The sequence below is a fragment of the Castor canadensis genome, chromosome 11 (assembly GCF_047511655.1).
Source record: "Castor canadensis chromosome 11, mCasCan1.hap1v2, whole genome shotgun sequence".
Taxonomy (NCBI): domain Eukaryota; kingdom Metazoa; phylum Chordata; class Mammalia; order Rodentia; family Castoridae; genus Castor; species Castor canadensis.
In genome coordinates, this window is record NC_133396.1 from 125,743,253 (window position 1) to 125,769,980 (window position 26,728).

The 26,728-nt window shown below is 44.7% G+C and overlaps 1 protein-coding gene and 2 long non-coding RNA genes across 4 annotated transcripts in view; 1 reads left to right on the forward strand and 2 right to left on the reverse strand.

Moving 5' to 3' along the window:
* Positions 1-8,665: 8,665 nt before the first annotated feature.
* Positions 8,666-26,728, reverse strand: part of LOC141413962 (uncharacterized) — a 49,900-nt gene continuing 31,837 nt past the window's right edge. The window contains exon 3 of the long non-coding RNA XR_012439021.1: positions 8,666-10,309. This is a non-coding gene — a long non-coding RNA (uncharacterized lncRNA). The remainder of the gene's footprint in view (positions 10,310-26,728) is intronic.
* On the forward strand, positions 10,259-23,598 carry Fcamr (Fc alpha and mu receptor). 2 transcript variants are annotated; one of them, XM_074048462.1, is made up of 8 exons: positions 10,259-10,475; positions 10,566-10,692; positions 13,675-13,735; positions 15,003-15,146; positions 18,611-18,949; positions 19,893-20,655; positions 21,263-21,381; positions 21,957-23,598. In XM_074048462.1, the coding sequence occupies exons 2-8, from the start codon at positions 10,654-10,656 to the stop codon at positions 22,103-22,105; spliced, it is 1,614 nt and encodes a 537-aa protein (XP_073904563.1). In that variant the 5' UTR covers positions 10,259-10,475; positions 10,566-10,653; the 3' UTR covers positions 22,106-23,598. The 2 variants fall into 2 exon arrangements, with proteins under 2 accessions (XP_073904563.1, XP_073904562.1); XM_074048461.1 differs by lacking the exon at positions 15,003-15,146.
* LOC141413961 (uncharacterized) lies at positions 20,512-25,354 on the reverse strand. Its single transcript, XR_012439020.1, has 4 exons — positions 25,211-25,354; positions 21,762-21,950; positions 21,213-21,347; positions 20,512-20,743 (listed from the first exon to the last, which is right to left on the reverse strand). It is a non-coding gene; the product is annotated as an uncharacterized lncRNA (long non-coding RNA).

The following is a 26,728-nucleotide window of genomic DNA, read 5'->3' on the forward strand; positions in this document are numbered from 1 at the left end:
GTCCCAATCACCTTTCACTAAGCCCCACCTCTGAAAGTTTCAATCACCTCTTGATACCACCTCACTGGGGACCAGTCCCCAATACATGAACCCTTGGGGGACAAGCACAGCACATTCCATGGAGATGTTCAATAGCTGAGAGACTAGAAAAGATCTGAGTTCCTAAGAAGGAAGCTCAGAGTGCAGAGTCCATGTCAACAGACGCAATGGCAAGGACAAGGACAAGGACAAGGGTGTGGGGGACATGGGACAAATGTGCCTCCATGGCCAAGCAGATACATCTGAGTAATGTGTTAATTTTGACACCACAACACCACACACACACACACACATAGGTCCTTCCTGGGCTTTTTGATCCTTCATTGATTTCAAATGCATCTTTAGGTGTTTTGGTAGCCTGTTAGGTCCATAGGCAGCAAAGAAAGTCATTTTTTTTCTTTATTAGGTGAAGCTAGGATTCCTTTATTGTTGTGTCAGAAGAACTCAGAATTCTTCCATGTCTTGCTGACCTTGTATGAGATACCTGATGGCCAGCGTAGGTTCACAGGAAGCTCCGTGGAACTAAATGGAGTAAATGTAGGAGAGTAGGAAAATTCAGAAACTCCACCACATTTTCCCCAGGAAAACCCTCATGCATGCTTTCTTCCCTTGCACACCCTAGCGATGCCTATCCAGTGCCTGGAATGGTCATCATTTACACCTGCTGTCTAGACACAATGATTAGAAGTGCTCCTCCCCCCAGACTCTAGATTGTGACTTCACGGTCTCTCTAGCCATGGAATTTTTCTGGCACAAGGTGGCAGCAGCTGCCCGCAGGTGAAGACCTTAGCATCTTGTGGCCCTTGTGGATTCTAAGGCAGAGAAAGTAGCCCATTCATTCACCCAGGACAGGACTCAACATATAGTACCAGTACCTTAGTATGCAAGGCTTATACCAGCACCATCTTGTCTGCCCTCTGCCATTATGCAGGCTGCACAGCCCTTCCTGGCAGCTGTGGGAGATGCTGTCCCCAGGGTGGGGCTCCCTTTTCTTGTGAAGCTAGGCTTTTGTTTAAGTAGCTCCTGGAAAGGAGGGGTGCTGTCTCCATCAACAGTTTCTGAGAGCTTCACTCTAAAGACACTAGTCATCGTGCTGAATGTGCAGATTGCTTGCCTGTGCTCAACTGGCCCACGGAGGAGGTGTTCGCTTTCCAGATGATATTTTAGTGGTCGGTTCTTCTCTGTTTTTCTCCCCATTATGGGTTGAAATATGCCAAAAAGACAGTTGAAGTCCTAAACCTCAGAATGACCTTATTTGGAAATAGGGTCATGGAAGATGAAATTAGGTATGTGCAGCTTCTTGATAAATACTTGAGAAATCATTAACTTATTCCCCATCTCTTCTCATTCCCTGCCACCCTCTCTCCCTACCATCCTGACTGAACTGCCTGTCTAAACTGCCCCCACATTGTCACCCTTGATTATTGTCACAATTTCCTGACCGATTTTCACTTTTCCAAATGCTGTCCTTCAATACGTTGTGTCCACTGCCACTACTCTGCTCAAAAAACTATTGACCACAAGATGGCGCCATTATGAGGCTTGCATTCTAAGGTTCCATCCTTTCATTAGTTTGGTGCTTTATTTTGAGCCCTGTCTTGAGTTAATAAATGGGCTCCTTCCTTTCAATTAGAAGCTCCTAAAACTTAGGAATGTTTGAAAATGAAATTGACTTTAATGAGTTCCCTGTTACTGGAGATGACCAAAGAGAAGCTGAATGCCCTCTTTTTATTATTTTTTTTCATTAAATAAATTTATTTGTTAAAATTTAACTCCAAATACAACTGTTGAATTTGCATTGAGTTATATCTATAATTCATGTTTTAATTGAAATGTCAAGATTTAACAACTGACATTGTTACAAAACAATAAACTATTGTTCAATTTTAAATGGTAAGTTGTATTAGAGCTCAGTAATTAACTGTGAACTGTATGTCTGGGAAACCCCAAATCGATAATGATGAATTGTTTTCGAAACCTACTGCAGTCATTCTTGAAACCCTGATCAAGATTGAACAGATGCACATAACAAGTTGAAAAAGAAAAGAAAAGAAAGACCCCATAGTCTTTAACATTTGATAAGCTAAGGAGACAATGAAGGTTACCCAGTGCTAACAGAGAACTACTGATAAGAGCGAAAACTGAAGGACAGACAGCCAGGAGCCACAAGCTAGGTACAGCACTTTCGAATCCACACAGACAATGACAACATTCACACTGGAAATCAAATGCCAAACACAAAAGAAAAGCAAATCAGTAGTTTCAACACAAAGAGTGATGGCAACCGGAGCAATGGAGTCAAAAGTTCAGTCCTAATTCTACAAACCAAAGGAGGAAAATCATCGAAGCACCTTTCAGTAGTTTAAGGAAAGATTTTAAGTAATACTTCTGATCACATGCTGGCTTGTCTTGTGTAAGATGAACAAAATGAAAGGCATCAGTTACCATCACGATCACAGCTTAGAAGAACCAAAAGTTGCAATATCAAAAAAAAAATTAAGAAAAAAATGCTGCCTGTGTATAAAAATAAAAAACAAAACAAAACCAGAACCCAAAAGCTAAAGAAAAAGTGGGTCTTTGGATCAAACCATAATATTTTTTTTTCATTTTTCTTTTATTATTCATATGTGCATACAAGGCTTGGTTCATTTCTCCCCCCTGCCCCCACCCCCTCCCTTACCACCCACTCCACCCCCTCCCGCTCCCCCCCCTCAATACCCAGCAGAAACTATTTTGCCCTTATCTCTAATTTTGTTGTAGAGAGAGTATAAGCAATAATAGGAAGGAACAAGGGGTTATGCTGTCAAACCATTATATTTTTAAGGCATGTTAGAAAAACTTTCACTTATTTAGTTGCTAGTCTGACCAGGGCATGAAATAAACAGTGATTCCCAAGTCGCCAAGCCGCCTCCACAGCCACTATTATTTCCCATGCCAAGAAGGACCCTCTTCCTTCTCCTGACCTTTGCTACCATGGGCAAGCACGCTCATTCATGCCGAGTTAGCTTCATGCCGGAGGAGCGCCGAGGGTGCAGGAGGGTTTCCCGTTTGGGATGTCTTGTTGCCTGGTCACTACGTATGTAGGGTTGTGTGGAGACACTGATCAGGTAGCCAAGTCAGTTCTTAGTAACATCTTTACAGTAAAAGTCCACCTTGTTGTCTGACAAACATTTCTAACCGAAACCCCAAATTTTAGATGATCTTTTCCACCTTATGTTTTGCCAACCCTTTCACATTATTCTTCATGTGTGCACAGCAAAAACGGTGGAATCTGTACAGCTGTTTCTAATAGAATGCCCTCTTTTTAAAGAAGTCTTTGTAGACATTATGCCTTCTAAAGTTGTAATGGGGACTACAGAAGGGAAAAACTTTTGGTGTAGTCAGTTTCATACTGGCCACTTTACTCTGCTTGCTAATCAAATTGACATTTTTTCCCTCTTTGCCTACGTGCGGGAAAACCCAAGATTAACTCTCTTTACTCTTCAATTAAACCAGGCAGTCTTCTACCTCTTATCTGTCTCTGACCACCAGAGAAGTGAACCTGTCAATCAAGACATGCAGCTTCAAAGACATGGCACCCAGATACCTTGAGAACCAAGGCCAGCACCTACTCTGGGATATACATTTTGTCACATACTCAAACTGAGTTTCGATTTCTCTCAGAAGTGACATGACAGAGCTTTGAGAGGTTCACTCTCCCTGTCCTCCTCTTCATCTGATGAATAATAAACCCAATTTTCCTTCCCTCAAAAAACTTGCAGTTGTCATTTGTGAATTGGCATTGAGGCCAAGGGATCAGCTTTCTGGTAACAAGTTCCCCTACAAGAATTGATGATTCTAAGAGAATTCTTTCCTGACTTCTAACTTCTCTGCCCCATTAAATTCTCTCATTCTTCAGAGGTCCTATGGTTAAGAAATGTAAGTACTGAGTTGCTATTTGAGTTTTTGTATTCATTCTACTGTTAGGTGGTAAAAAGAAAACCTGGGTGAATAAAAAATTAAGAATAATGATCTTTGAAGATAATTTGTCTCTTAAATTAAGTAATTTTGCCAAGGTGGAGCTTGAAGGTGATAGTGGGACCAAAGAACATTTATTTAGAACTTAAATCAGGATAAAATTTCTCCTCATTATGGAGCCTGTCCCATGATAGCAAAACAGGAGATTGAATACATGTGCTTGTTTCAAAATTTGGTAGAGAAATGGTCTTTGAGAGCCTCCTAGTTCATTGCTCCTGTGGGACTTCAGGCAAATTGGGTAAGTCATGTGATAATAACCTCTCTAGAAAAGAAAGTTGGCTCTGCCCTGTCTAGTTCATAAACAAAAAGGCTGAAGTTCAAGAGAACGGAGACATTGGGGGAGTAATGGAACTTTGGAACTTAGTGGACATCTAGCTAAATGGGACTGGGGTTTGAACTCAGGACCTCATGCTTGCAAAGCAAGCTGTCTTAAATTTTGAACTCCCGGAGTCCTCCAAATCTTCTGAGCCTGCCGAATTTGCCCACCTTCCCTCTAAAGAGCTAACTACTTTCTCCTTCCCCAACCCTCCCACTTCCACATTACTTGAAGATGTACCAGGGCCTCCCCCACCACCTATACTCCTTGTAGCTAACTTATAACTAGAATTAAGTCATTGTATAACCCAACAAGGTATGTGCTGTGTTTGATAATGGAAGAAAAGTACTATTGACCTCAAATTAGTGGCAAGTCCCAGCCAACATATACCAATAGAGTCAGAGACATTATGGGGAACTGGATCCTGAAGGGGCTGGATCAAGGGGGCCGGAACATAAAGCAGGACAAGGGAAAGTTTATTAATTTGGGCTCACTCTTCAGAAAGACAGGATTTGATACCTAGCAAGGATCCCAAGAGTTGATATGACCTTCTTGTTAAAATGGCTCCTGATAGCATGGAAAAAGTGATGACCTAAGCTAGATGAAATTGAAATGCCAGTGCTACCCACCAAGCCCTGAAGGAAGGAATGAACAAGTTCAGGAAGTGAGCATGCTGCAGAAGCTAGAAGACCTGCCGGATGATTGCTTTCCATGAGAAGGCCCAGAGAACATACCACCCACAAAAGCCAAAAGAAATGAGCTAGTGAGAAGCACATGTCTATCACTGAAAAGATCATCGAGGGCTGTCCTCTGCAAGCCAGGGCTGATGGTAGGAGAGGCAGGTAGGGAACCTGATTAGTGATGCCAGGGTAATGCTAGGCCTAGAACCAAAGAAGCCCAGTGGATGAAATTACTATCATGAGCAATAGCGTTGAGTGGCTGCCAAAGGGGCCTGCTCCACAGAGTTACGAAATGAGTGAAATAACACAGTGCCGCTAGAAACAAAATACATAATCAATAAGGCTGTTCCTTAGTTTGCACCATTAGAAGATGTCAAGGAAGGATGACAAGGAGTTTGAGGGCAGTAGCCCCAGTCAAGTGTCATGATCCTTTGGCCATTTCCTGGACCTGGGCCAGTTTTCAGACTCAAACTCAGTCAGTCCCCAGGAGAAAGAACCCCACAACCTCACAGTAAATTGTTACAGTAACGATTTCTTAAGTCCTTCCCAAAGGGCCCCACATTCATTTGGGTAACTGTGCACAAAGGAAAAGGGGACGCACAAGTGAATGTGTATTCAACCTGCCCATTATGAACTGAGCACTATCACATCTGCTGAGATGGAAGGTCACGCAAGCTGAGCATCCTAAGTTACAAGAGGTATATCTGGGACTGATCATTAGGACCTGAGAGCACAAGCAAGCTAACATGCAGGTAGTCCATATCCTATAACAACTACCACATGGGCACGAATGTCCCTCCCCTATTCATAAAGGGCCACATAGGAGCACACTTTTTTAACAGATGAGATGGTGAAGGAGGAAGAAACCCAAGCTGGGTCCATAGACAAGTTGATTTGATATAGAGGTTCAAGTTGAAGTGAAACATTAAGTGTACTACAAGGAGTGGCCTTGAAAAACAGTAGCAAGAGAAAGTCCTTCCAATGGGCAGAGCTTTGGACAGCATGCCAAGTTGTGTATTTTATGTGAAAGGAAAAATGACCTGATGTTAGAATATATACAGAGGCCTAGATGGAGAAAGATTGCAAGATTGGGATACTGGCACATGAACGGACAAGGGAATGGACAGCACGTGTGAAGATCTTTCTACCATTTGCCAATGCCCACTGCAAAAGTCTGCCATGGAAGAACCACTTAACTACCAAGTGGACAGAATGGCTTGGGCACCTGACATCAGCCAACTTCAGTCACTGATGAACCTTGTACTGGCACAAGGGACATGGAGAGAAGGGGCCACTGCCAGAGAAATGGGGGCTGTGCAGGGGTTCCCACACAGCATACATCTGGTTAACTAAGGCTGAATTAGCTACTGTTTGTTTGTTTATTGTGCTGAGTATCCAACCCAGGGCTGCATGCACACTAAGCAAGTGCTCTTCCTCTGAGCTAAACCCCCAGCCCTGCATTAGCTACTGCTGTTATTAACTGTCTGCTGACAACAGAGCAGAAAACTAAGTCCCTGGTAGAGTTCCACGCCTTGAAAAGTCTCAATGGCCTTGTCAGTGGGAAGTTAACTATTTGAATCACTTCTGTTCCAAATAGGATCTTAACCAAATAATCCCAACCAGTAAGAACAAATTCATTTCAAGCCCCAGACTCAAGTCACTCCAGAAAGGTTATGTTAAGAGTTGTTGACCATGTTCTCCTACATCTCGCACCCTGGTGAGACCTACAGCTAAGGTTTTAGGCAACTGTGCTCCCATCCATCAAATGAACTCCTGGGATTCTTACTCTGTGCTTGCACAGCACTCTGCACATGAACTTGAACTGTCTCAGCAACTCTCTTAACTGCCTTTGGAAGCCCTCTGTGTTTGGGGGTTGAACGTTGCAGGATCACAAGCTTCGCTATCAGCTAAATGATGGTTGAGGCTGTAAAAATCTGGTGAATGCCATTATAAAGTGATTACGTGTAGTATCCAAACAGGTTTTTTTTCCTGTCGGCATTTGGAGCAGTGACAAGTCTCATAGTTCAAGTTCCTTTGTTCATTTCTAAGTAATCAAGGACTTATAAAGTGGGTGTTTTCTTTAATACTCAGTATTCTTACAGGAGCAAGAAGGAAAAGGGTGTGTTTCCAGCAGATAACAAGGAAAAAGCTTGCAAAGTGGGGATGGGAAGCAGAAAACTTTGCAATAATGTAAGAAGAGTATAAGCTTTCACTGCCAAGGGAGGGGGAAGAATTGAACCAGTCATGGGGGGTACCTTGCTCTTGCATTCAAAACCATGCTTCAGAGGGGGAAGATTGTTAGGGATTGTTTTATAGTACGTGTCACTTTCTTTGCTTGGATTAGGTTTCTGTTTGCTGATTTTTACTCCTGCAAGTGTGTTTAGCAAATAGAGTCCTTTGCCAAAACTAGGATTGAGGGGGATTGGAGGTTGAAGGAGTGGGCAGGGAGTGGATAAATCTCTTCCTAGATTTGCTGTTTGGTCAAAATAATATTAAGCTGAACTCTAGAGGCTGGGTCCTGTATTCAGAAGGTCACAATGTCATAAACCAAAGTAAAACAGTCACCTGTGGCTTTGCAATATACAAACCAATTCAGTTACAACCCCCAAAGTATTAGTCAGTGCAACGTTTTCTCCCCCATAAAGTTTGAGAGATGGGACATTATGACTCTGGGTCAGTGCTCTGAAAAGTGGCCCAGTGTGTTACAACTAACTGTACTTTACCATAATTTGTCATTAGCAGCTGAAAGGTCTTCAAAGTGTTGGAAGCTAGATAAAAAATTTTAAATACCCTTTAGGTTGATAAAATGAAAATTTGACATTTACTTAAAAATATAAATTTAATGCAGAAATGTCCTTAGACAATTTATTTTTAATCTTTCAGATGCTAAAATGATGAAGGGGGGAGGAAAACAAAGAGAAGAGAAAAGAAAAGAATGAAACACTCCTGAAGAGATGAAAACCTCAAAGATTTTTTTGAGGGTTTTATCATTGTAAGACCCCTGCCTCCTCTTGCTAGTGATGCAATCAGCTGCTTTCTGAACATTTACTGCATGATGGGTGCTTTGAGTACATAGTTTTTGCTCTTATTCCTCATAATAGTTTTTGAGGTCAGTGCTATTATTTCCTGTTGAACAGATTAGGACAGCAAGGTGTTTCAAGAGAATAGCTAACCTGACCCATACTACCATTCTGTATAAACTTGGGAGGAGAAAGGATTCTGACTGCAGAGTTTATGTCATCCAATTTATACAATACTCTCCCTGAGGAGGGAGAGGAGAATCTAGCCAGAGTACTAGCCACCTCTCCACCATGGATATGAGGATCATTCAGTTCTGGGAATGAGCCTCTGAGGGCATGGCCACTGTGTACAGTTCTTCGGGTTGCACACTGCTCAAGAATACCACTTCTAAGAGGACGCCTTTATTTTATTTATTTATTTTTTAAATGTTATTTATTTATTTATTTATTTATTTTCAGTTCTTTTTTTTAAATTGTTTTATTATTCATATGTGCATACAATGCTTGGGTCATTTCTCCCCCCTGCTCCCACCCCCTCCCTTACCACCCACTCCGCCTTCTCCCTCTCTCCCCCACCCCCTCAATATCCAGCAGAAACTATTTTGCCCTTATCTCTAATTTTGTTGAAGAGAGAGTATAAGCAATAATAGGAAGGAACAAGGGTTTTTGCTGGTTGAGATAAGGATAACTATACAGGGAGTTGACTCACATTAATTTCCTGTGCGTGTGTGTTAACTTCTAGGTTAATTCTTTTTGATCTACCCTTTTCTCTAGTTCCTGCTCCCCTTTTCCTATTGGCCTCAGTTGCTTTTAAGGTATCTGCTTTAGTTTCTCTGATTAAGGGCAACAAATGCTATCTAGTTTTTTAGGTGTCTTACCTATCCTCACCCCTCCCTTGTGTGCTCTTGCTTTTATCATGTGCTCAAAGTCCAATCCCATTGTTGTGTTTGCCCTTGATCTAATGTCCACATATAAGGGAGAACATACAATTTTTGGTCTTTTGGGCCAGGCTAACCACACTCAGAATGATGTTCTCCAATTCCACCCATTTACCAGCGAACGATAACATTTCGTTCTTCTTCATGGCTGCATAAAATTCCATTGTGTATAGATACCACATTTTCTTAATCCATTCGTCAGTAGTGGGGCATCTTGGCTGTTTCCATAACTTAGCTATTGTGAATAGTGCCACAATAAACATGGGTGTGCAGGTGCCTCTGGAGTAAACTGTGTCACATTCTTTCGGGTATATCCCCAAGATATACCCAAATGGTAGATCAATGTGTAGCTTTTTAAGTAGCCTCCAAATTTTTTTCCAGAGTGGCTGTGCTAGTTTACATTCCCACCAACAGTGTAAGAGGGTTCCTTTTTCCCCGCATCCTAAGAGGACGCCTTTAGATGTGTTCTAACTTCTATGTGAGGCTATTTGTGGGAATGAAGATCTGGAGCTCCAGGACTGGAGCTATTGCCCAAGTCCTAGGATAGTAGTACACATAGCTGTGCACACAGTCATCATCACACAGGCACGTGCACACACACACACACACAACTGCCTTGTCCCAGCCATACCCCAAGCACCCCATGGAGTTATCTTTCTTCAACCCCACTACCACCTCCAGGGATACTTGTCATCACATCTGGAAAGAGGAGTGCCTCACAAGGCACCAACTGAATACACCCTTAAGGAAGAGGTGCACTTTGAGTTGGCCCAAGGGTGTCATATTGTCTATTATGCATCCTGACAAAGGTCTTTAACTACGGCCTGCAGTCCCATTCCCTTGAGGCTCTTAGTTGTTGAGTGCATGGGCTGTGTCAGTTCAAAACAAACAGATCACATCTTTACAAGGAAAAGAACTCCCTCAGTAAATGACTTTCCCAAGGGGAATACTGAAGTGTTTTTTAAGTGTGTCATCCACTTGGATAAGCCACACTTATCTGTGCTCTTTCCACGAAGATCATCTCAATTGCTGCATTGTTCTTTGTTCAAGACATGAGTTAGAAAGTACCAGGCAAGCAGACAAACTGAGCCAGTGACCCAAATGTTCCAAAGAACTTCTCCTTGGGAGCCAGAGGGGCCAGGTCAGCAGGAGGGCACCATCTGGCAACCAGATAGCAGGGGAATTCCTCTCCCAAATCCTGAAATTCCCTTGTCTTCTGCTCAGATTGTCACATCATTGGTTCGAGGAATGCCTGAGTGAGTCAGCTGTGCCATGATCCTAAAAAATCTGGGATCTGTGCTGGAAGAGACACAAGAGAAGAGAAAGTATTCATTAGTGTGTTTTCTCTGAAGCTACTACCACCACCCCTGGAAAGACTCTGCAGAAATAAGTGGCAGTAAGGAAAAGAAGGGACGACTGGCTTTTAAGATCCAGAGAGAAGGGGCTTGATGCAAGTGGCACAGAGGTAAGTGACAGAGCTGCCTCTTGTACCCAAACCTTTCCAGCACCAGCTCTTGCTGCTGTCCACACACCATGCTGTCTACTCCATCTCCAGGTTTAGGGAAAACAACTAGAAGACCCCCCATGACAGCATTCTCAAAGGATAAAAGGAGAAGTCCAAGTGCATCTTCCTCTGGCCTGAGATGGATAGAGAAGCCCCAGCCAAGTGCAGTGAACAAAAGGTGACCTGAGACTTTCTCCTGCAGGGTGGGCTCTGGCTTTGAATGTAGGTGGTAAGTTATAGCAGCAGCCATCACACCAGTCCCCAGTTTCCTTCCCAGAGCATCTTCCTAAAAGCCTGCAGCCTCTCCCTCCGATTCCCAGAGTGCGTGGTTCCTAAATACCCTGGTAAGACAGGGCCCACACACATTAGGAAGAACAGACATGGAGATCACATGCGCAAAGCTCTTTCCTAGAGGACAGGAAGGAGCCTTGGTCAAGGTCAAGATGTCGGACTCAGGCAGAGAAGACCCTCCTGAGTACTGGTTCCATGCTGCTCCCTTGCACCACGCTGGCCCCTTCCTTTCTTGGCAGCTGTCTAGGGGCCGAGGAAGAGGGGATTGGAAGAAGTGGGGTAGCAGGGAACCCACAAGTCACACACCAGCCTGTGCTTTCCAGCAGGATCCAGCAGGGTAAGACAGTCCCCCTAGAGCCTTATCCCCTAAATGCAAAGTGCCATAATAGAGGCCTGTGGTCCTTACTGAATTGGGCCTCCTTGTCTCCTGGAGAAAGGATTCCCAAAGGTCATTGGCAGGGAGGGTACTTGGAGACATTCTGTTGAATAATATCTTTCCAGCCCCCAATCAAGGCTGATAACTCCCTGGAGATATTTTATCTCACTCTGTGCTTCCTCATTGCCCCGTGGAGACAGCTTTGGCTTCTTAAGCCAAGAGACTACTGAACCCTTGGGTGTTGGAGGAAAAGGGCAAAAGAGACTTTGGCCCAACATGTCCCATGTTAGGACTTAGCACTTAAGAAAGATTAGTCCAGGGGTAGTGTGGGTGCCAGCTTCAGAGGTAGCTGGACTTGGTAAATATTAGTCAAACTGGGGCCTGGGTGCAGTCACACAATGGGACAGCTTGGGGAGGACCACAGCCTGATGCCCTGTAAGGCAGCAAAAGTCTGAAACTGCCATGACAGTGCCCAAGGGAAGGGCCATCCTAAAAGGATGGCTATGAAGTATGAGGAGCTTGGAATGATTAAAAATCTGACCACTTTGGGGCCCAGCCAGTAGGGCAGCCAGAGGCCTTGTGGAGATGGCCGAACAGAGCCATGTCAGGTGACAAGTTGTCACTACAGGGCCAGCACAGATTTGACTCTTTTTCTATGTGTGTGGGTTTTTTGAGACAGGGTCTCATGATGTAGCCCAGGCTGGCCTTGAACTCTTGAGCTTCCTGCCTTAGGCTCCTGAGTGCTGGGATTATAGGCATATAACACCACACCTAGCAAGAAAATTTGGTTTTGTTTTGAAAGGGGAATTGCTTTGTTCACAATAAGACATAAAAGGCACCGGTTTTTATTCTCTCTCTCTCTTTCTGTATGTCTGTCTCTCTCTGTGTCTTTCTCTTTCTGTCTGTCTGTCTGTCTGTCTCTCTCCCCCTTCCTCCTCTCTCATGACACTGGGATTGAATTTACTAGGCAAGTACTCTGACACTTAAGCCATGCTCCCGCCCCAGACTCTTTACTGTACCTCCTTCCCTCTTTTCTTTCCCTTTTCCTTCTTTGATTTCCTACCTTTTCTTGCCTATTCCCCTTTCCCTGCTTCCTGTATCTGCTTTCCTTCCCCATTCCCTTTTCTCCTCCTTCAATTTCCTTCTGCACAGCTGTGTTCCACATTGGCTTTGTCCAACATAGCTGGGACAGTGGGGTTCCTGCCCGTGAGTGGTCAGGGCACTGATTGTTCTTAACACTACTGAAGTATGTATCCAAGTACGAAGGAAAAAGCAATGGCTAACTTTAGGCCCCAAGAACTGCAAGCAGTAGATAGACTCAAAAAGCAAATTTACTTTGCTTTGTTTTTCTTGTTTTGTTTGTTTGTTTGTTTGTTTTTGAGACAAGGTCTCGCTATGTAGTTCAGGCTGGCCTCAAACCCTTGACCCTCCTGTCTCTGCCTCCAGAGTGGTGAGATTACAGGTGTGTACCGCCACGCCCAGCAAAAACAGATTTTTGATCATTTAAAACTCAGCCATGAATACCCTATGTGGAATGCAAAAGGGGTATAGTGTACAATCTCTACCTTTTTAATCAGCAGCAAAAAAACACCATTGAGTAGCGGTCTTTATCATATTCATTAAAGGAGCAGAGGGTTCCTGATCACAGCAGCCACTCAGTATGCACCTACTATGTGCTGGATCCTGCTTCAGAGCCTAAAGGTAAAGGAGTGAGCTCTGCCGGCCAGCGGGGGAGAGCAGAGTAGGGAAGAGCAGCATGGGCTGGAGTGGGCGGGGGGACTGAGGGCTTTCTAGAAGCTGTGGAGAAGAAACAGAAGGAAATCCCCCAGCTACTTGACCCAAGGTTTAATTTTAACTCCATCTTACTGACAGAAACATACTAATAGTGAAACAGAACGCTTGCCTTGGAGGAGCCGATTCCCCTGTGCAAGGAGGAAGGGGTGAGGAGAGAAGGGGAGGTGGCACCCTGCACCCCAGACACATTGCCCGCCTCTGTTGTGACCACGCTCTCACACCATAAGGAAACAGCCATGCAGATCCTCTCCTTCCCCTGGAGAGGGACGCATGCCCAAGACTGCCTTTCCCAAGCCCCTCAACTCCAACGAAGCTTGAACTTCAAGCATGCCTTCTTCCACTCTCTATCGGGGCTCCACGCTAGCAAGCGGGTTCTGGGGCTGGAGGGCCACAGAGCGTATTTTAGCTCTTCCAAACACAGAAATCTTATGAGTAAGGGAAATTTAACTTTGGTGGCAGTGACCCAGACCAAATGTGCCTGCTTAAGAGTTGTGAGGACAGGGTCCTGCTTCCCAGGGAGGCAGTTCTGTCTTGCTCTCAGATGCGTACAACCCAGCCTCTGTCCAGGGCAAACTGAGATCCCAGAGTTACAAGGTGCCCGTACTGGGCTCATTACAAGTTTTTCACTTGCCTCCTCTTACACCTCTGTATTTATTATTTATTTATTTATTTATTTGTTTGTTTGTTTGTTTATTATAGGTTGCCAACCAGAGGGCAAGATGGACCATGCCTCTCCTCCTCGTACTATATCTGCTGCAAGGTGAGTCCCAAACACAGTCCAGAGCAAAAGCATACCAGGATCTTGTAGGCTGCAGGCTCCTACAGGGCACCACACGGAAATTCAGCCCAATCAGGCACATCCACACTGTCTCTGCTGGTGTCCAAGGCCAGGCAGTGGATCCAGGGAGTGGCCAGATGGGCTCAGGGTGAATGTGGGAGGGGAGAGCTCATATGACAGAGCCTGCTTGATGACATCTTAGAAGAGCCAGTGTTTTGACATTCCCCATGTCTGTGCCTCTTCCATTTAAGTGGATGACTGAAAGCCAGCTGCATTTTCAAGAGAACAGCTCCAGGGTATACAAAACACAGAAGTAGCAGTGCTTCCTTTCCACTCATTCTGCCAGGCCCAGCACTAGGGACAATAAAGATGAGGACCTTGCCCTACTAAGAGTTCAAAATCATCTCATTTCATTTGCTCACTTCTTTAACACACATTTGTTTGTTAAACACACATTTGAGAAGAGTTTCTATGTGTCAGGCACTAGGGACCGATAAATGAAAAACAAGACCCCTGCCCTAAAGATGCTTGCAGGCTGGTGGGGTGAGGCTGGCCAAGTACAGAACAGGCTCAGAGGACAAGTGACCCTGTCTCTATGTGATAGCATCTGGATTTTACTCTAATGGTAATCGGGAGCCATTGAGGAAAATAGTGTGTGCCAGGAGTGTCTGTTACCTAGAATTAGTGAATGAATTAGTGAATGAATGAGTGAATGAATGAAAATGTTATAGTAATACCAAAAAGGAATTAACCTTGTCTGACTTATCAGTTGAGTTTTAATGAATCAAGGATAGCTAATATTTGAGTAAGCACTGTCTATGTGATATAATCACACCACCTCTGTTTCAATTTCCCAGTGCCCCTTTAAAATTTGTCATTAAAAGTAGGCTTCCCCTGTGCCCAAACAGGCAGACCTATGATTTTCTGCTAACGTACACCCAATAGTCCTAAACTAGTTGCTTTAAGTCTCCAGTGTCCCAAATTTGCTCATTTCAAGAGCCCAGTTAGGGCTCCAAGACCAGAAAGGGGTGTTGTGCCGTCTTCTCCTTTCCTCTCTGGCCTCTCTGCCTTGCACTTGGGACCCAGTGTGGTCAGAATAATAGAGAAAGCAGGAGGAGGTAAGCAGTTGCTCTTACCTGTTGGGATTTGGGGCAGAAGGTCAGGGCTGGCTCCTTGCCTCTTCCTCTTGCAGTTGCCTTTTGTTGATGCTTGGCAGCCCCCTGATAGCTCAGCTCCTCCCTCTGCCCAGGTTCATCCTCAGCCCCTCCACACAGAGGACCCCATCTCAGATGGCCACAGGCTGCCTCTTTCACCTCCAGGATCCACCTCTGTGCCATGAAAACACTCACATCTTCCTCACCCCTTTGCTGGCGAGAGGCACATTCCTTCTCAGGTACAACCCCTCCTCTCCCTTTATCCTGCCACAGACCTCATTTCTCAAACTGAGTACGGCTCCCATCCATAGCCTGCCTTCAAATACAGGCATCACCCCCCACCCCACCCTAACAGAAGCCATAGCAACTGCTAAGTAACGATGAATATGAGATCCAGGAGCACCCACCTCCATCAAGGGGCAGGGAATTGGCATCAGGGCCCCAGGTGGTACCACATTGATCCTAAAATACTAGCCACGATTTAATTCTCACAGGTGACTAATATAAAATTCTCAAACAATTTAATTATATGTAATTATATATAATATAGTCATATAAAATTAAGAGCTATTGATTAGTAAACATCCACATGAGTTCTTAGAGTTTTGGTTCTTCATTTTAGTATTAATTTTTTAAATGTACATTTTAAGAGCTGATTATTCTTTCTTAGCATATATTAAGTGTACAAAGGGTTTTCATTGTGATATTTCCCATACATGTAATGTACTTTGATCAAATTCACTCCTCTATTTCTGTTTCTTAGCCTCCCTCCCCCACTTTTAAACAACTTTAATGGGTTTCATTTTTCTATTTCCATACAAGCATATGAAGTACTTCAATTATATACATCTCACACTTCCCCCTCCTTCCACCTCCCCCCCTCCCTCTGCTTCACACCCCCAGACAGTACCCCCATTTTACACTTACGTCATTTTTATTTTTAGCTCTAGATTCCACATATGAGAGAGAACATGTGATTTCGTTCTTTCTCAGTCTGGCCTATTTTGTTTAACATGATGATATGCAGTTCCATCCATTTTCCTACACATGACATAATTTCATTCTGATTTATGGCTGAATAATACTCCACTGTGTGTATGTACCACATTTTATTTATCCATTCCTTGGTTGATGGGCACATGGACTGATCCACAGCTTGGCCATTGTGAATAGTGCTGCTGTAAACACAGGTGTGCCAATATCTCCATTGTACACTGACTTTCATTCCTTCCTACATATGCCCAGAAGTGGTATCACTGGATCAATGGTACTTCTAGCTTTAGTTTTGTGAGGAACTCCCATACTGATTTCCATACTGGTGCACTAGTTAACATTCTCACCAACAATATATAAGGGACCCTTCCCTACCCCTACACTGCATCCTTGACAGTATTTATGGCTGTCTTCTTGATGATTAGGGTGGGATGGAATCTCTGTCATTCTGATTTGCGTTTCCTTTATGGTTAAGGAGGTTGAACATTGCTTCATGTATTTGTTGGCCATTTGGACTTCTTCTTTTGAGAACTGTTCAATTTATTTGCCTTTTTATTAATTGGGCTGGTTGTTCTTATGTGTTTAATTTGCTCTTTTCATTTCTCCCAATCTGTGGCTTGTCTCTTTATTCTGGTAATTGTTTGCTTTGTTGTGCAGAAGCTTCTTACAGACCCATTTGTCAAGTCTTGTTCTTCATTGCTGAGCAATTAGAGTGCTATTCAGAAAGGTATTGCCTGTATCTTCAATGTCTTCAGCATCTTCTTTTAGTAGTTTCCAAGTTTCAGATCTCACATGAACATCTTTGGTCCATTTTGAATTGAGTTTTGTACAGAGAGAGAGAATGGGGCTTATCTTCAGTTTTCAGTTTTCTTGGCACCTTTGTCAAAAAATGGATAGCTACAGTTGTGTGGGTTTTCCTGGGTCTTCCGTTCTGTTTCACCGGTCTGCTTATCTGCTTTTGTGACAGTACCAGGCTGTTTTGTTGCTGTGGTTCTGTAAGATAGTTTGAAGTCAGGTACTGTGATACCTGCAGCATTGCTCTTTTTACTCAGGATTGCTTTGGCTATTTGGGGTCTTTTGTGCTTCCATACGAATTTCAGGATTGATTTTTCTGTTCGTGTGAAAAACTACATTGGAATTTTTATGGGGATTGTAGTGAATCTGTAGATTGCTTTCGGCAGTATAGCCATTTTCACAATACTAATTCTGCTAATTCATGAACATTCTTCTGGTGTCCTCTTCAATTTCTTCTTTTTTTTTTTTTTTGTGGGACTGGAGTTTGAACTCAAGGCTTCATACTCACAAAACAGGCACTCTACCACTCAAGTCATACCTCTAGTCCATTTTGCTCTGGTTATTTTGGAAATGGGGTATCATGAACTGTTTGCCCAATGGCCTCGAACTGCAATCCTACCAAACTCAGCCTCCCAAGGAGCTAGGATTACAGGTGTGAGCCACCAGCACCCAGATGGCTTCAATTCCTTTCTTCAATGTTTTGTTGTTTTCATTATAGAGGTCTTTTTATTAATTTCTTAGTTTTATTGCTAAGTATTTAATTTGTTTAGGCTATTGTGAATGAAATTGTTTTCCTGATGTCTTTCTCAGCCTGTTTGTTATACATATATAAAAAAGTTACTGATTTTTGTAGCAAATAGCGAAGTGGATGAAACTTCAAAGTATTAAAAATGATTATAAGAATAATGAATGAAATTAAAGAGAACATGAATAAATCCTAAGAAAACACCAAGAGCTGAATGAAATAAAGAAGACGATTCAGGATGTGGGAAAGGAAGTCCTCAGGGGTAGTTTTCAGAGCTTTCAAACACAGCCCAGCCATTCACCTCCCTATGGGGGTGGGGGTAGGGGCTCTGTTTTCTAAGAGAGCTGATGATTTTGCCTGAGATTTAATGGAGGAGCAGAGAAGTCCACAGAGGTAGTAAAAAGAGGCAGAGAGAGAAAAAATAAACATTGTTACTATGCACATCCTATCAGATTAAAGTCATTCTACATGCTGACTATATACTCTAATTCAACTATGACTTACTTTTATACTTACTGTTGAAGCTGACATAGTCACAGTCCTGCTCATCCGTGCCTTTGCACAGATCTCTATTCATCTATGCTTGGTTGTCGATTTGCACAAACAAATGGCCATTGTGAAAAAGTTTGCATCTACTAGTCTGGGGATGTACCCCCACACACAAGCAGAGTAAGATTCTTGTGTTTCGGGTGCTCTCTCTTTCTCAGAGGAAAGCACACAGAGATGTTTGCACTGTTTAGCATCTTTCTCTTACATTCCATGCAAACTGAAGCTTTCTGTCAGATGTCTGTCGCCTCCTTCCTCCCACATGTGCTTTGGTGGCACCTTTACAGACATTTGCACAGAGCACGGTGGGATGAATCTGAGCTCTGGATGGACTTTCATGAGAACACTTCACACGTGATAAGTGTTGGCTAAACGGTGAGTAAGATTCTTACTGCATCTTTCAGATGGGGCCTTGCATACAGCTTGCTCCCTTCCATATCTTGGGGTGACTCTTGCTTCTTTAAATGGCTAAGATCTGCCATTTCTACACTGATTCTGATCCACTTTCCTGGAGGCGTTTTCTGACCAGACTTCTCATTCTAGCAGTGTGGACCTGGTAACTCCCCAAACAGTGATTCCTGTATCTACCATTCCTTCTCATTTGACATTTTTCTCTGCCTGCAGCCACAAATGCATTGAAGGGCCCAAGACTGGTGTCTGGAACGCCTGGAAGAGCTGTCACCATCCAGTGCCACTATGCCCCCTTGTCAGTCAACAGGCACCAGAGGAAGTACTGGTGCCGCCTGGGGCCTCCAACGCAGACCTGCTACACCATTGTGTCCACCAACCATTACATTCACCGTGCCTATCGTGGCCGTGTGGCACTAGCAGACTTCCCACACAGTGGCAGGTTCGAAGTGAGGTTGTCCCAACTGTCCCTGGATGACGTGGGACTCTATCGTTGTGGCATTGGAGTCAGAAATGACATGCTGTTCTTCAGCATGAATCTGACCATCTCTGCAGGTATGAGCTGATGGCTAATGAGTCAATCCTGGGAAAGCCAAAGCTAAAAGGTGCAGGGAAAGCTCAGAAGCCCAAAAATCTTTAAACCTTAGGCAGGAAGAAACTGGAGGCAGAACAAAAACTAGACAAGGTGGGCTTTTTACCTAGATGAATGCTACCTTTAGGACGAAGGTAGATTGGGAAAAATTTCCAATCAAATGTACATAAGCTCTTCCACCCAGTCCTTCTGGCCCCAGAATGTTGTAGAATCTGTATTTGAGATACATTCCAAGAAAGTAGTGAATTCAATAATATAGGTTCCAAAAAAGTTCTGTGCTTAAACATGGAGAGCAGCATGACAGTGTGACGGAAGAACTAGGACTGGGCTTTCACGACAGACCTCTGCTGAGCTCCTCAGCAGATGGATGACAGCCCCTAAGCCCACCCCCTATGTAGAAAGTTCCAGAGAATTGATCCAAAGTCAGTTACCCAGAGTAGGAGGAGGGGCCTCAGGCTGCAAAAGCCACTATTCAGAGGAGATGGCATGTTAGGAAGTGGCTGCTTGTTGGCTTTTTTTGAGACAGGGTCTCACTATGTAGCCCAGGCTTGCCTTAAACCTGGCGATCCTCCTGCCTCAGCCTCCCGTGTGTGTACCACACTCTCTTTTGAAGAGTAGTACCTACTGGGCTTTGGACCTCTGGGGGGAAAGGGCGGCATGGGCATCTGGAGAGAGACTATGTGGACCTGGGTGAAGGAGATAGGAATATAGAATGTCAACATTTGCAAGAGTCTAGAGAATATGTCTGGGATTTCCACCTTTTTATCCAACATAGTGACCAAATTTTGTATCTCTTAGTGAGGCTGCATCTTATTTAGTCAACATTTTAATCCCAGTGTCCTTTACAAAATCCAGTAGGCGGCCTGGATAGCCTTTCCATATGGTCTCCCTTTGCCATTCACACAGGTCCTTCTGACGTGGTCCCCACAGCCCTTCCAGCTCCTGGTGAACTTGTCACCACATCCTTTGAGACAGTATCTCCAGCTGCCAATAAATGGACTTCAGGAGCCACCCAGATTCTAGGACAGGGGTCAGAATGGGACAGAGCTGCTCCAACTTCTGGAACCAGCAAAATCACAGCTTCAGCTAAAGGAAGACAAACTCCACTACCATCCAGAGAAATAGTTCCAGAGATGGGCAGCAGGGTGGAGGGTTCCATCACTACAACAGTCACCAGAGCAGAGAGTCCAGCCTCAAAACTCAGAAGTGTGTCTAGTACAACAGAGGATGCCTGGGTGTGGGGCACCCGGAGGTCAGTAACTCATAGAGCCAGGGTTAGCGAGGATAAGAGGAAGATGACAACCACCCAGGGCAATTGGCCAGGGGAGGAAACAGAGAGGGTCAGGATAGCTCTGGATGCAGCCAGAAAGACAATAAGAACAATTAAGCCTTCAGTTGGGGTCTCAGAACAAGCAGCCTGGGAAGCCACAGTGGTTTCTCAGCAACGAGTCTCGGGCTCCACGGAGGGATCAATCCTAGCTCCAGGCATGTGGACCTTTAAAACCCTTGACATAGAGGTGGCATCTCTGGAAGGAAGCACTGACAGGGACCTAGAAAGCACTGTTGGAGACAGTGGTCAACAAGGAGACAATGATCCCCAAGCAACTCCAGGCCAGGACCTGGCAGCAGGTCCTCCAAGGCCCCTTGGCAAGGGGTCTTCCATGAAGAGGTATGTCCAGTCCCCTTCTCTGAGTTGGGACCGTACATCTGTCCCCCTGCATTCGCCTTTCCTTCAGCTCACTTCTTTGCCTTTGTACCTGCAATATGATACAAAGGACAGGGGACTTACACATCAGCTACTTTCCCCCACTGAGGGTCCTTACTGTGGGAATGCTACTAGAGTACTTTTATGTGGCTTACAAGCAAAATGTAAATGATAGAATCACAGAATTTTTAGGTTGGAACTTTTATTTTTTTAAGATGAGGAATGAAAGCTCCAGAGAGGGGAGGGGGCTTACTGAAGCCACAAGGAAAGGTTGTGGCCAAGCTAATGTCAAGGCAAGAGTCTCTGACTCTCACTTGCCCTCTTTGTCATTATGGCACATATGGTGGCCCATGCACAGGACAGTGGAGTAGAGAGCAAACGTTGGGGCTTGAGAACCTGAAGACAGCAGTGCCGCTAACCAGCATGGGACCAAGGGCAGCCAACCCTTGGTCCTCACCTTGCCCTCCTGTGAAATGAGGGGGGTGGGCCAAAAGGTCTCTAATTTTCTATCCAGTACAAACCTCCCCTCTCCTGTGCTCGTCTTGTCCCTCTGTGACTCCTTCCACCCCAGTGCCTTTCCAGAAGAGGAAAGCAGCTCTCAGATCCTCACTCCAGTCTCCACCGCGCTGGCCTTGGTGCTGCTTGTGGCTCTGGTTCTGTTGCAAAGGAAGTTCCAGAGGAAAAGAACCTGTGAGTTGAGTTTAAGTAGCCCAAGGCCAGGGAGAGGGAGGCTCATTCTCCCTGATGTGCTGGGACTATGGTATATAGAAGAGCTAAATTCTAGTCTGAGCCATTAACAACCCTTAGCCTTGGTTTCTTGGGTTGGAAAAATGGTGCTCCAGAGCTCAAGGAGAAGCTCTTTGGACAATAGCAGTAGCTCCATTAGCCATAGGTGTAGATGTATATAGGGCAACGCCAGCCAGAGAGCACAGAAGTGTAGGGACCAGCACTGGGGCCACAGAATGTGCCCCTCTGCACCACCCTGCTGTATTCTCTCACAGAATTGTGGCAGGCAGGTTTAAAGTCTCCCAGAGGGAGTGCACACTTGGTGAAGAAAAGGCAAGATTTACCCGGAGCAAGTGGTTCTCAGAGCCAGGACCCCGAAGGCCTGGCTCATCATTGTTGTTCTAAGGGTTCAATTGCTAGTCTTCAGTTTCAGGAAGCTCTCAGAAACTTGCAGTAGGTGGATGAGGGTAGTTCTCAGAGGAATCAAAGTCAGCATTGTCTACTTCAGTCTCCTGATAGCCTTCCCTGTGTCTCTACAGCACAAGAAGTTGAAAGGACATCAAGAGTCACTCTGATTCAGATGACACATTTCCTGGAGTTGGACCCCCAACCAGACCAGCTATCCCATGTGGACAAGAAAATTCTGCAGGGTGACTCTCCTCCTACCCAAGCCACCCTGACACCCTGACTATCCGAGAGAAGAACTCAGGAATGGAAATATAAACAGCTCAGTCACCACAGAAGAACCAGAACCAAACACCTCCATGACTCCAGCCCGTCTCATCTTCCTTCTTCCACCCACATGAAACCAAGCTGGTGGAGCTCAAGCTCCTCTCTAGGGAAGCAGAAGCTGCCATCTTGGGCCCCAGAAGATTAAACTTTCTCCACAGTCAAGGTGACAGTACCACTCAAAGATGGCTTCAAGAAAGACTGGAAAGTCACCTAGGAAAAGTATGGAATTTCCATTTCTGGAAAGAAGAGGTTTCAATCAGTGTGGAAAGTGACAGCCTCTCTGCCATCACTGCCAGCCCTCTCCAGCTGTCCCCGACTCTGGTGTCTGCTCTTACTCAGTCTGCTGCTCACATGTAAAAATATTCACCTGTACCAGCCTTGCCTGCTCAGTCAGAGTCTTGGTTCCTTTAGAATAGTAATTATGCTTCATACATGTCACTATGTCCCCAGTGGGACTATGTTCCCAATTCAGTGGGACCCAAGTACATATCCATGACTGAGTGGTTGGCTGGAAGGACATGGGGGATCTGCCCAGGCAAGAGCTCTGAATCCCCCTGGGCCTCTGCCCCTTCATTTGGGAGTCCCCTAAATGGCCTTATCAGCAGGTGGTTTCTATACTAAGACCAAATGGAAGAATACTCATTGCTCAAATCACCACTCTCCATTTGTCCCCATCCTCATTAAGCTGTAGACCTTTTGACCCAGTCAAGATTTCCTGGGATTTTCCTAAATTCGTGGAGGAAGAGAGTGTCAGTAGATTTTTACTTTCTTTGTAAAGCTCTTCTTGTTCAACTGTTTATAAATCCTTAATATCAAAGATGGTTAATGAAGCTGAAAAATGGTTTTGGGATGTGGGGTTGGGAACAGAAGAGAAATTTTATGTGGATTCTGCTTTATAACCACTTTACCTCATGTCTATTGGGGAACTTTTGCTACACCTTTGACCTCACTATCTTTTCCTCTACTGGATGTTGGCAAGATGTCTGGACACCATATTGGGACAGAACAGCCTTTGAGTGATAGAAGCACAAGGGAAAGAAAGACTCCGATATGGAATTGGGAATCACAATATGGACATTTCCAGAAAGCTCAGCCCCACCTTCTAAGCTGTCAACAACACCAGAATCCTCAGTAACACCTCCTTATATCTGGAGGTGTCCTGACCCAGATGCTATACCAAGAAAGCCAATGGGATACTGTGTAGGAGTAGGGATGTTGCATGTGTCTAACCAAGTAGAATCACAGAATTTCAGAGCTAATAGATCCTTAGAGATTTAGCCTAAAATCTTCAGTGTAGAAGTGAAGAAACTGAGGCCCAGTGGGGGAAGTCCCTTTTTAAAGTCACTAAGTTAACCCAGATAGAAAAAATGGAGCCACAACTAAATAACTCATGACTTTAATCTACTGTATGTTCTACTTCGCCTTTGCTAAGTAATATAAATGTCAAAATTCCACAATACTAGTCACTCCTCCCAAATGTCTTCATGACCACTATCTCAAGAGCCTGCCTGAAAAACATTAGTGAGATACAGGACAGATGCCATTATCCTATTCCCAGTGAGGAAGCAGGCCCTGACACATACATAATTCATTGAAGTCCACTTGGCTCAGTAGTAGGGACAGACCAAAAACTAAGGCTGTTCCTTCCACCTAACTGGTGCTTGCCAAAGAGTGTCCAAAGTGCCAGCTTCTCAAGATGTTAACAGGTGTTAGGAGGAAAAAAAAAAGGCTTAGTAGATTGAAGAAGCTTGGTAAATGCTAGACTAAACAACAAACAGATTCTTCTATGCAGGACTGCTGAGTCTTTAATATGCAAAGGAACATTGTGAATACCTTTGAGGAGGGAGCCATTATGAGTGTTGGACTATTATGTTTGGTGAAGCAATCTCACTCAATCTCACTGAATTGGAGTTCCTCAGACTGCCCATTAGGGAAACCTCATGCACTAAACCAGGAGTCACTGGTTTGGCTCCTGGTCCTTCTGTTAAGGGCCAAACAGCAAATATTTTAGAGTTTGTGGGTCATGAAGTCCCTGTGACGCCACTCACGGGACTATCCCTGTAGCACAGAAGCAGCTAGTATGGGACTGACAAACCAATGGCTGAGCTGCATTCCAACAAAACTTTTAGAAACAGGAAGAGGCTGCATTTGGCCTTTGACCAGAATTAGCAATCCCTGCAGAAAGCCATAAGACCACAAAAGACTCTCCTGCCATCTCTCTGATGTGAAGGAGCAGACCCTTGTTTCAAGAGCTTCCTGGCCACCCATCTCTGGGACTGTTCTTCCCTCTGAATTGCTCTGTTACTTCCTGTCCCAAACTAAGCTGCTAGAAGGTCCTGCCTGGCTGTCCAGTCTTGGGCAGAAGAGTAGAGAGACTCGCCTGACAAGGGACCTGGCCAAGTGGCTGGAGCCAGGAAAGTGTCCAGAAGTAAGCTTGTTTTAGAGAAAGCTGAGATCCATCAGTGGGAGGACTGAGAGCACAAGTTCAAAGAAAGGGCCAGTGTAGAGCCAAGTTCAGTTCAGGGCCAGGTCTTTAGAGGGAGGCAGCGGTAAGACCTGAGTAGAGCTGCAGGAAGTGGGGCTGCCCCTAGTGCTTACAGCTTTCCTTACAGGCCAAGCCAAACGACGCATGGCTGAGGCAGGAGCTCTGCTTAAAGGACCAGAAGCAAAACAGGTGGAGCAGGCCAACTCCACAACTTGGTATCATTTTTAAAAAAAAGTTTCATCATGGATCTGTCATTGACACAATGCCTCCCCCCTAAAATGAGGGTCAAGGAAACATTCTTCCCTAGACTAGAACCAGGGAAAACTCCATGGGGATTTCTAATCCAGATGCAGGGAAATCGCTGATTTCATAGCATTGGGTGGCTTCCCAGGTCAGAGTGAGCCGCCCTAATTCTCCTTCCTTTCTGTTACTAAGCACCTTCTGTTGTTCACGTCTCTACACAGTACATTCTGTATGTAGATATGACCACTCCCATTTTATAGATGAGAAAATTGAGGTTCAGAGAAATTAAGTAGATCCATGACAAGGGAAAAGGCAAACACAAAATGGGCTTACAAGCTGGTTTAGCTGATCCTTGATTATTATGCTTCCTTCCTTGTTTGGACTTACAGCTGGGGCATCTGGTTAGGTCCTTTCCTGTGTAGAGTTCCACAGGTCTGCTTATTTCTCTCTTGTAGGCTCATGTGTGAAAGTTCACATAATCATTTCCAGTAATTTGTTCTCTCTAGTCACTAACTAGCTTACTTCTATCCTCACCTAGTGAAGTGTAAAAGAGGAAAAAAAAAAAAAAAAAAAACGTTCAGGGAGCAGGAACTGAAATCTAGTAACTCATGCACCGCCCTGAGGTCTTTGTTGGCCTTTGTACAAATAGAGCTCAAATCTTAATGATCCGTAAGGGTGTCTATGTATCTCAGGTTATTCAGAACAAATGTTCAGTCCTAAGCCAACTTCTCACTGTGCTCTAGTAACACTTCTCGATATGATCTGAGAAATACAGAATCCATTAAATCACAGCCTTAGTCAGACACAAAGAGGAAGGTACCTCCATGGAAATGTACTTCATCCAGGTAGCCAAGAAGCATTTGATCATCCTCCACTGTTGTCAGACTCAGAGCTTGGCAAATGTGGAGTAGAGAATGGAGATTGTACACAGAGGGAAATGGACTCCGTTGGTAACCCTGCATGCAGGGCCCAGGAAGACATGACTTCAGGCTCTGGTCTTCCTAGGCCAACTTTCTCCCTTTACTGTCAGTAGGAGGATAAGATGTCACCCCACTGCATACTCTCTAGGGGGGGCTCTGCTGAAACCCATGTAGGCAGCAGAAAGGTGCCAGCCACAGGAGAGGACTCGACTCATGCCCCTGGAGGCATGTGGAACTCACAGTGCAGAGGCACTGGGCCAGCACAGCAGCGTTTGCCTCCTGTTCCTTAAAGACACGCGTTCACTGATTAGGATCTAGATTCTTTCATGTTGTGCCTTTTTGAACTCTGCTCCCACTCTTTGCCTATCTGGCTCTTCTGTTCAGAACTACCAGTTCTGCTCTGAGCCTGGAGGGTCAAACAGAGGCCACTTCTTTCCCTGAGTGGCAAATTCCTGCCTCCCCAACTCTGAGTATTTTAGAGAGGGGGCAGAAATCCAGGGCTACCATGTCTAAAGGCATTTTCCACGTTACGTGGCAATTTGTCTGAAGATGTTGCAGTCCACTTCAGACAAAAGTTTAGGTGAAGGGGATCAGAGTGTTTGCTTCCTTAGGAGTTTGGCCTGGGAAAGACAGCCCGGTTAGCAAATGCGTTACCCTGAATTTTTAATTTTGCCAGCTCTCCACTTCCACCAATGTTGTACAGACAACTAAAATTTGGGCACAGTATACATCACCAGAAAGAAAGACTCGTCTTCTATAGATGGGACCACTCAGGCTCAGGTGGGCACATAGGGCTACAGGGGATCACAGGGACTCTTTTCCAGTGGCTGCCTACCAGGCACACCTTGGGCTAAAGGCCAGGTTCAGACAAGGAACAAGGAAACGATAAGTATTTAGGGGGACCTCCATGGCTTATGAGAGAGGCTGGGTC